The sequence below is a fragment of the Haemaphysalis longicornis genome, unplaced genomic scaffold (genome assembly GCF_048455015.1).
Source record: "Haemaphysalis longicornis isolate Haplotype H1 unplaced genomic scaffold, Haemaphysalis longicornis Haplotype H1 scaffold_4, whole genome shotgun sequence".
In the NCBI taxonomy this organism is placed as follows: domain Eukaryota; kingdom Metazoa; phylum Arthropoda; class Arachnida; order Ixodida; family Ixodidae; genus Haemaphysalis; species Haemaphysalis longicornis.
Window position 1 is genome coordinate 47,191,299 of NW_027526361.1, and position 9,738 is coordinate 47,201,036.

The 9,738-nt window shown below is 48.6% G+C and overlaps 1 protein-coding gene across 1 annotated transcript; it reads left to right on the forward strand.

Annotated features, from left to right (window-relative positions):
• The first annotated feature begins 2,787 nt into the window (after positions 1 to 2,787).
• Positions 2,788 to 8,969, forward strand: LOC144180333 (uncharacterized). The gene is made up of 4 exons (XM_077708703.1): positions 2,788 to 3,259; positions 4,214 to 4,335; positions 5,670 to 5,764; positions 7,277 to 8,969. Exons 1-4 carry the CDS (start codon positions 2,845 to 2,847, stop codon positions 7,500 to 7,502), a joined length of 858 nt encoding a protein of 285 aa, XP_077564829.1. The 5' UTR covers positions 2,788 to 2,844; the 3' UTR covers positions 7,503 to 8,969.
• Positions 8,970 to 9,738: the final 769 nt, after the last annotated feature.

Below are 9,738 nucleotides of genomic sequence, written 5' to 3' on the forward strand. Positions count from 1 at the left end.
CATGCCTGCGACCCTGCTTATGTTCAGAACTTCGTCAAAGCGACGGACTTCATTACACTACCATGATGATGATGATGATCAACAGAAATGAATACAGCCAACCATAGCGGCTATTCGACATTGGCTATTCGCAAACATTACTGGTCATCTTTTCGAACTTCCTGGGAATGTGAACTTTATACATGTCCACCTTTCATGTTGCTATCATCGGGCCACTGCCGCAGCTTCATCCATAGCCTCTTCCTCCCGTCGGCGGTAACGATTGGTGATGTTTAAGGGGGGGGGGGGGGGATTTTCGGCTGTAATTTTGGCCAAAAGGGAAAAGAGAGTCTAATAGATGCAGGACATGTTAGGAATCGTGCAGTAAAACGGAAAAACATAGTCAGCAAACCATACCTTGCATCATTTATTACTTTGTTCTCTTTAAAAACGTTCCTTCGAAGTGCACGTCGGCATTATGTTCAAATATTCGCAGTCGTGTTCCCGCAAGTCGCAAGCCTTCACGACCGCTTTCAATCCAGTTCATAAAACAGGAGGGAGCATACTTCATGAGGGAGGAAAGAATACTCCAGGATAAAGATTTAGCAAAGCGTTAAGCGGCGGCGGCTGAAGGGCTGAAGTCTATTCGCATGTATTCCTGTGGAATACATCAAAAGATGGCGCCAGCTGTCCCTGCGCTGAGCTAAAATTACCTCAATTACCCAGCAATGCCTTGATCTTTTTCGTACGAGCAGTCTTAACTAAGAGCTTTAGCAAAGTAAGCATGCTAAGACTTGCTCAGACGTGAAGTGCACAGTCAAATGCTGCTGAGTGGCAGATGTAGTGGAATTTAGTTCACGCTAAAACTCAGGTTCTCTGAACGGCGTCTGCGTCCGGAAGGCTACGTGAAGCAGAAATGGGTTCGCTGGGTAAGGCTTAAAAACCAAACAGGAATCCACTTAAATATCTATCGCCTGCAAGAGAAGAACGCAGTAAAATTTGTACGGAACGGATGCATTCAAATATAGTTTCTTTCCTCGCTCTTTTGCCTGGCTCTGTTCATGCACTACCGCAGCAACATTTTTTCGCAGCTTCACAGACGTACTATTGTTCACACCCTCATATGTTTTCCCCTCCGTCTTCACCTTGTGTTATAGTGTGCGGTGTCTCTGTAAATGATCGAAACCTTATAATTCTATATTGTACTTGCTGCTTCTATGTGACTGATTTTTATTCCCGTATTTCCCTATTTGCCATTTTTCGTTTTTGTGTTCATCCCGGCGTAGATACATTACATTGATTTTGTGTTATCTTATATCTGCATTGTACATATTCTTTTGCACCCACTCCTGCTATAGCTCCAATCTGGGCTTAAGTATTTTGCAATAAATAAATTAATAAACTAGGGGTGGGCGATTGGTCGATTAACCTTCCGATTAATCGATTAATGCTTTAATCGCGATTAATTTTTTAAAGCGGTTAATCGGTTGAAGTGTAGTGCGCCACGGGAGAAAGGCCTGCCGTCTTCAACCCTGCGTGTGACTCGGCGTTTTCTTTTTTTTTTTTTTTTTACGTTCCACGTACCAGCCTTCTCCTTTCCATCAGCGGCCGCCACCGTGAACTACCACGTTGCTTTTGTCCAGATCGTCGCTGTCAGTTTAAACGATCTATTGAAGTCGTGTCCGCAGGCGAAGAGAGAACTCCTTGCTGTTCACGCCGCGCAGCTCTGAACAGAAAATGCTCTTTGTGGGTTCGTTTAACCGAAACAACATGCTTCCGCATTGCGGAACCCCCCCCTCCAGAAGCGATCGGTGGTGGCTGTTCGAAGAATTTACACTCCCAAAGTCATTGAGCAGATTGTACAGTACCATTGTGCGCGGGCCAACGAACCCTGCGTCCCAAGACGTTTTCCCAAAAAGACCGCCTGTCTCGTCTGCCACCGTCCTCGTCTTTTTTGCGCTAGGCCTCCCATTAAACAGAAATCGCCGCGAACATGTGCGGGACAGGCTTTCTCAGCTGGAAGTTAATTCGTCCGCCACGCCCACTGAAACTACTCCCAGCAAAAAGCGAAAGCACCATTATGTGGCGGAAAATCAAGAACAAAGCACACCTTGCCAGGTGCTGTTGTACCGCTCTATGGCAGAAGTAGCCGACGACGATCTGGATCCCTTGGAATGGTGGAGGGTGCAGAGCTCCTTCCTTCCAAAACTAACACCCGTTGTGAAAATTCTGCTGTGTGTCCCGGTAACCTCAACGCCATGCGACCGTGTGTTCAGCACAGCCGGGATGACTGTCAAAAAGAAAAGAATCTCTCTGCCGCCTGAAAATGTTAACGAGCTTGTTTGCCTCCGCAGCTGGATAAATTATCGTTAATTGTATAAAACGATTTGCACAAACTAATATCGACAGCGTGAAAATGAAAACAACCATCAGGAAAAACGGAACATTCTCTGTCTTTTAAGCCTTATTCATCTAAATGAACACATCCGATCAATCCATTAATTAACCGATTAAATTTTTGATCGACGCCCAGACCTAGAATAAACTAAAGCAGCAGCTCTCACTTCAATTGTATTTTGAAAAAAGTGCTAAATAGTAAAACCTAGGCAGCGAGTGTTCATTAGTGCAAAGCGGTTGCTTATTGTTCCCCCATGTGATGCCAATGCGAAGACGAGGCATGATTATAGAAGGCTGCGCCAACCACCCAAGAGTGCTCTCTCGCCCCTTCCCTGCAGAACGCAATGATCTGCTGCAAACTGAACGTCCGTCCTTTATTCGCAGCCTGCAGGCGGTGGACAGATGGAGAGCTCGGAGGCCGCTCGATGGTCGCCCAGGCGCTCTCAGTCGCCCTCCCCGCCTGTGCTCATGTCGACGGGCGCGTGCAGCAAAGCCCTCCAGCAGCTCTCAGCGGCGGGAGTTGGCTGCCGGGCCGGCGCCGGGAGCGGCAGCGCCCGCTTCACCATCGACAGTCTCCTGGCAGAGGACGCCGCGTCCCGGAGGATGCCGCTGGACCTGAGGCCACCGTCGGCCCACGGACCGCCTGCGCGCGTCCCTCTGCTGCCCATGGCCACGGGGCACCAGCAGTTGGTGTCGGCTGCTGCAGCCGGAGCGTGCCTGCGACCCCTGGCACTGCACCACCCGGCACTGGGGCACCCACCTCCGGCAGGCTTCGAGCAGCACGCCTCGGCCGCGGCGCAGCACTACGCCATGACAGCCTCCACTGCGGCGGCGCCCGCGGCCTGGCTGGCAGCCGGACGGCCACTGTTCTTCACGCTCGCCGGTCAGCAAAATGCCCACTTTTGCCTTCGCAATTACTTTTAGGGAAGCTGCTGAGATAGGGGTTATGTGAACCTCCATGTATGCAGGCGCTCAGGTATCGTGCCTTCAGCACACGATCATGCGAACAGCAATGGCAGGCACTCCGCAGCGAAGATTTTACTTCTGAGCTTTGCATCCATGCCGTACTGTGGAATCTACTGCAGTCTTTGCAAACGATGAGAACAAGGGGCCGTCTTGGGCGGCAAATTAAATAGTAACGGACCTATTAGCAATATGGCGTGTGTACCACAGATATGACGTATCAGGGCTGAGCAGCCTGGGCGAAATATGTTGCAGAGGACGCGGTACAGCTGTGTGTATGACGACGCTTGGCTCGTGTGGCATTGCGAGTGTTGTCCTGGTGTGGGCGCGTTGGCCAAATGGGGCTTATCGGTCGTTATTCAATTTTTAACACCAGGGCTGTTTAAGCTTTTATTTCCGCTGTATAGCGTCACCAGAAAAAATACCAAGAAAATATACCGAACGTGCGTGAGGTGCGTCTCATGAGGAGTGTCCGGCGTCGGCCGACTTCGAGAACAATCTGCCCAGCGTTCGTAGCATGATTTCTCGCGTGCTGTTTTCCTCGCCAGCTCTCGCGCATACGCGCCTGAAGTGGGGAGCACAGACGCCGAGTTCGCTAAGCTGGTTGCCGCGGGTTCTAGCGCGTGCCACTTTGGGAGAGATGGAAAAAGCTCCGGGAAAAACGATTCGGGCCTGCCGGTCATGGAGAACTTTCAGCGGAAAGTTGGGAAATACACGTGAGGTGCAACAGCCGGATTTCCGACGAAGGGAGAATGGCAGCCAACTCCGCTGTTTCTCCAGCCTTTCACCACTAGTGCGAGCTGCGCCAGTTTCTTGCGGTCGTCTTTGTTCACAGGAGATAAATCCTCCCCCCTCCCTCCCTCTTCCCTTGCAGAAATGTATGGCATCGCAGCACCGAAGCCCTCAGGACGAAGGCCCCGGAAACCTGGGGTGGAACGGAAACCACGCCAGGCTTACAGTGCCAAGCAGCTCGAGAGGCTTGAGGCAGAGTTCAAGGCAAGTAGCACCGAAATGTAGACATTTGCGAGGAGCGTAGACAGGTGGCGGAGGCATCTGAACACATTTCAGGTTCAAATTTCCCTCCACATTATGCCTCAATGTATCGCCACTCAGACAGAGGATAGGGGTCTCGGGTAGAGTTTCTCAATATGGTGCACAAAGAAGCAGGAGTTTAGCGTCTGAATTCCCCCTGGCGCTGTACCGCCGCTGCACTTTATGGCAGCAAAAAACACTTTCGGTGCTCCCACAAAACCAAATTTCCAGCCCTGCGAAGGTGAGCGGCTGCGTCCGCTCAGAACCGCAACGTTCACGATTAGTCTCCGCCAGCCGTTGCCGTTGACGTAGCGGCTCCTTCATGCGTGCCTGGTGGCTTTCCCGTGTGGATTTCTAACTCAAGAGGGCAGATGTACGCACAACTCTGCTCCCCTGGGGGTGCAATGTACAAGAGCTCTTGTCTCGGGGGTTAAAGGGCACCCACCCAATTCCAGAAATTACATATCGTGTTTTTACCACGCCGCCCCCATAACAAAAATAGATTCAGCAGCTATAGCGTGCGTTTGCACGCGAAAAGTCAACCGTGATCATGAGTTCGCAACATGTCGCTAGAAGTAGGGAAATGTGACGCGAAACTTTTTATTCTGGGTCGTACAAGAAGGGAGAAATGGGAGTGGCTTTTCGAAATCCGCGAGTTGTTTTTAAAGTAAATTTTTACTACTTTCGTCCGCCGGTTTCGCCGCGCATGCGCAAGTTCATCTTTTCACCGCGGACACACCCTCGGCGACACATTCCTTGAAGCGCATCGCGCTATTCGCTGGTCTCGCCGTCGGCTCTGCGCGCACGGCCCCGTTTTCAGTCGTTCTGATCAACTAGCGGCGAAGGCCGTGACGGAAGCGGCCGCTCAGCTGATCGGTAGCCGACCAAACCCGCAGCTTCCCACGCATGCGCCGCTGAGTCGTCTCGGGCTACGTGACTCGTCTTGGGCCGCGTTCGCCGTGAAAGAGGAACATCGCGTTCGCAGAGAATGAAAGTGAGGCCGGGTCTCCTTGTGTGAGCGTTGCACGGGACCGAACAGCTTTTAGCTAGATCGCAGCTAAGTCAAAGGTAAACCAAGCGAAACCAAGACTCAACCACGCTTTTCAACCTTTTACTTTGCATATAGAACGTTAGCTGAGCCAAGCCGCAGCCATTTTTTATTCTTTGAGCGATCGTTAATTTTGTTGGTCATCTTTTTGGCGTGACGCCGGATTTGCGACCTACTGAGTAAAATACTGTTTTAGTATTAATAAAGGAAACGTGAGCCAATTGTTGCAACGTCCGCCCTCCTTTCGCAGGTCGACAAGTATCTGAGCGTGAGCAAGCGCATGGAGCTTTCGGCTACTCTCAACTTGACGGAAGTTCAAATCAAGACATGGTTTCAGAACAGGAGGTAAGCGAGGAGCCTCAGAAGGCCTGTCATTCACACACAATACGAAATTAATGACGTGACCAGCACAGCTCGATTACACAAAAAGAAACTTTCTCATAAGCGGCTAGTGCCGTCCTCGATAGAGTGGAAGCTTGGGATTGTTGGTTATTCATATTCGACTAGAATGCACAGTGCAAAAGACGACTTCAAAAGACAAGAGAGGACACAGGACAAGCGCTGTTGCCAGAAATGGGCTGTTGTATTCTTGTGGAATCCCTGGTGAGATTTGTCAACGAATCCATAACGCCTACACAACCACCACTCCTTTCAATGTCAACTTTAGTGCTATATGCAGATATATAACTTTCATTCCAGATACATAAAGAAGTTATTTTGTTTAGATTCTTTTGGCGTGCTTGTGAAAGCAAACTGTTTCGTACTATTCAATGTTTGAAGCGAAATGGTGTTTTTAATAAGTTGAAATTTGTCCTGGCGTCGTAATGACGACGTATCAATATGGCTACCTAAAAGTAGCCTGCCATGCAGCTTTGAGCAAAGTCCAGCAGGTGCTTTTACAGCTAGTCTATACACAGGAAGTTCGTACATTGTCATTGAAGCTGGGAGGTGTTAATTCAGAATGCAGAAGAAAAAAAATAATCCAGAGGAACGTAGTGGGTTTCGTGCTCGTGTGAGCAGACTACTGGTGTGCGAATGACCCGCACACAGACGATATGTATCGCATCCTCCGAGCTTTCCTTGTAAGAGGGTGGTGTCGCAATTGCTTTTCAAGTCGATTGATAACAGCTGTAGAGTTTTCTCCGCTGCAAGAAGCTAATAAGATGAAGCATAATGTGTGAGCGCTGAAATATTATTGATGTTCTTAGGCACCTGAATTGTTGATTCGGAAGTCCCCGAATCTCGCTTTGGATTACCCTGCGAAATTGTCATTTCTTACCCACAGCTTCAGTTACTTAATTTTGCAGGAGTTTTGGCAAGGTCACTGACAATTTAAGCCTCACTACGAGGTAGCTTGGTGTCACACACATAACCGGAATTGCAATTACGGGATCACCCCCCTCCTGGTATCGTGCAGTTAAATGCACGCCTGAAAGCAGCATTAGTGCGAAAGGACTGAATAACAAAAAAAAAATACTGAATCAGATGCAATTTGCTTCAATTTCTTATGCAGCATTTCAGGATAAGTGGCAGACAAAAAAAGATCCCTAGTGTGAAAAATCCCGAGAAGCAGATTTACTCGTCAAACAGCGGGCACCATCTGTCACAGTGCATTAAAAATGTTGGCGGGATTATACATCGTATTCAAATATTTTGCTGGCAAGACAATGACCTCGCAGCATGGGGTAACCCACCCACCGCCGCTAAATTCAAGTCATCTCTGAGAATTGAGAAGTCTTGATGCCTAGCTATGGCTGCATCTGTTCACTCTGCTCACAAATACTGGAAGCGCGCCTGCTGCGCGTTGCACTGCCTTCTCCCAACCCCACTCTGCTCCCTCCCTCCCTCCCTCTGCAGGACGAAGTGGAAGAAGCAGATGACGGCTCGGATGAAGCTGGCCCAACGCCAGGGCCTGTGGGCTCCGCACTACTTGGCAGCGCAGGGCCACGCATTCGGCTCGTTCCTGGGCGCTCCGGGCTTCTACGGCGCCGCGCCCGCCCCGTGTCCCAACCAGGCGGCACGAGACCGCAGCCCATCGCCGGAGCACTCCAGGGACGGCAGTTCACCCGACGAACACAAGTAGCGCGGCGTCGAGGACTACGAAGAAAACACGAGCTACATTGGACCAGCGAGCATCTGTTGCGTGCTAACCCACCCCGCAATATTCCAAGCAAGAGCAAGGGAGTGCGCACGTATTGAGCTCAACGGCATGGCGACAATACCAACGGACGGCAGTAGTTGAGCTCGGTGTGACTGTCAGGGAGCGCCTCAAACGGCAGTGAAGTATGACATCGCTTGTTACCGAGATTGGCACAGCGCCGATGTGCAAGCACTGCCAAACTGCGTCTCACCCGGACGTGCGTCTTGTGCGTGGGACAAAGTGTTTTATCATCACAGCACTCAGCAGTGAGCGATCATGGTGTTCTCAGTTGTGAGCAGGAGACGAGACGATTTTGTACGTGCGTGTTAAAAAGGGGAATTGTGCGGGACATGCGCCCCTGGAAAGAGTTTGCCGCCTGAGCTATCAAAGACAGGATGGGGGCATGACCAAATACGGGCAGACTTCCGAGGTACCCCCTCCGTTATGGTCACTGGAGGAACCGCGTCGCAAGGCCTCGTCATTGAGGGTAGACAGACTCAACAAAGAATGCCTCACCCAGCAACGCGCAGAATCTGAAAAGAGCCTCCTTCTGATGCAGATTTCGATGACTGACAGACACCACCCAATGTTACAGGACGTCTGATTGATATACAGTGGCAGTGCACACCCAAAGGGCTCCGTCATGACGTGATGAATTGTTCATTTTGAGAGGCAGGTTTTGTTACTTTGTCACGAATCTTAACAACCATAGTTTAAAAAAAAAATACTCAAGACATGCTGTCCGTGTCGTCACAGCGATAAAAAGCAGCTTCGCATGATGATCGGCGCAGGTACATACCGCAATGCAAGAAATGTGTAAGTTCTACCAATCATGCGTTGTTTTCAGATCATCGGCGTCATCTTGAACGCCTTTCCTTTTTATATCATAGGAAGGCTGAAGTTTTATTTCGTTTGTTTTGTTTTTGTTATACTCTGTTGTTTGTTACTTTATGCTTTGTTTTGCTTTGCTTCTACAAGAGCCGTACTAGTGCATTACAAAGCTGCCGGGCATGGAGCAACGTGAAAGCTTGTTTGTAGCAATAATGTTCATATTTATAATAAAAGCTAAATTAGAATATTTTGCACGTCGGGAAAAATCATCGCACTGGGCGGAGACGGAAAATACGTTTACTGTCAATTAACCACTCGACGGGCCGATTGAAACGCTACACGAGAAAGGTGAAATTAAGTGGGAATTTCTTTCCGCAATAACCTTTCGAGATTCCGAAATATTTTCTCGTAAACAAGCATGGGGTGCAATACCTTAACAATAGGCGAGCAAGGCAGAGAAACGAATGTGCAATACCAGCTAAACTTATGTTTGTAAATAGCTCGGAGCTTTGTGTCTTTTTTGTTGTTGTTTTGCTTTTGTGTTTTTAAAGCAATGCGTAGTCTTGTGTTCGGCACCAAATAAACTGACAAAGACGAGTCGTTAAATTGCGTGTTTACGTCTGTGTTTTTTTCTTTTGCAGCAGGCAATAAGGAAACGGCTGAGACACCTAGCGTGAGAGCGACATTGAATAGAGTTTTTCACGCAAAATAAAAAAATGATTCTAGGACACTCAAGACCACTTTAGTGCTGTGATGGCGAAAGCTTGGTGCACTACTGAACGGGTTTACCTACACGTTCACCAGTCGACACAGGAGCCCCGCCATTTCAAATCCCTTAATTCGTCTTCATCCTTCATATGAAGTCAACTTAACATATCTTAATCTACCTTAATCAAACCTTAATCCAAGTTAATACACCGTTTACCGTTTCAATCAACCTCAATTTATCTTAATTCATTTTGATCTACCTCAACGTAATCTACCTTCATTTTACTTAATAATCCACATGGATCCTCTTAATACACCTAAACACCTACGTCAAGGTACGCTAATCCACTTAAATTATTACTAACAATCATTAATACATCTTACTCACCTTAATCAACCATAATCCATAGCAATCCACATTAATCACACTTTACTAATTATCACTGTCAAGTAAGAATAATTACCTTGCCATTAGCTGCAATCACACGACATTCAATATTAATCAATTGACGTCCACCAGCAAACCCTTTTCACCCTCTGGCAGGGTGCCGAACTAGAGCTGGCCCCTGTAATAAAGCACTGTCTTCCTGACCAGGATAGTGATACATAGGTTAAAATCACGCGCATGCAAAAGTCTGCT

Excerpts from the sequence above, each read along its gene's own strand:
- LOC144180333 (XM_077708703.1), top strand. The coding sequence starts at position 2,845 with ATGTCGACGGGCGCGTGCAGCAAAGCCCTCCAGCAGCTCTCAGCGGCG. Across the intron at positions 4,336-5,669 it reads GGCTTGAGGCAGAGTTCAAG|GTCGACAAGTATCTGAGCGT; the intron begins GCAAGTAGCACC and ends CTCCTTTCGCAG. Across the intron at positions 5,765-7,276 it reads ACATGGTTTCAGAACAGGAG|GACGAAGTGGAAGAAGCAGA; the intron begins GTAAGCGAGGAG and ends CTCCCTCTGCAG.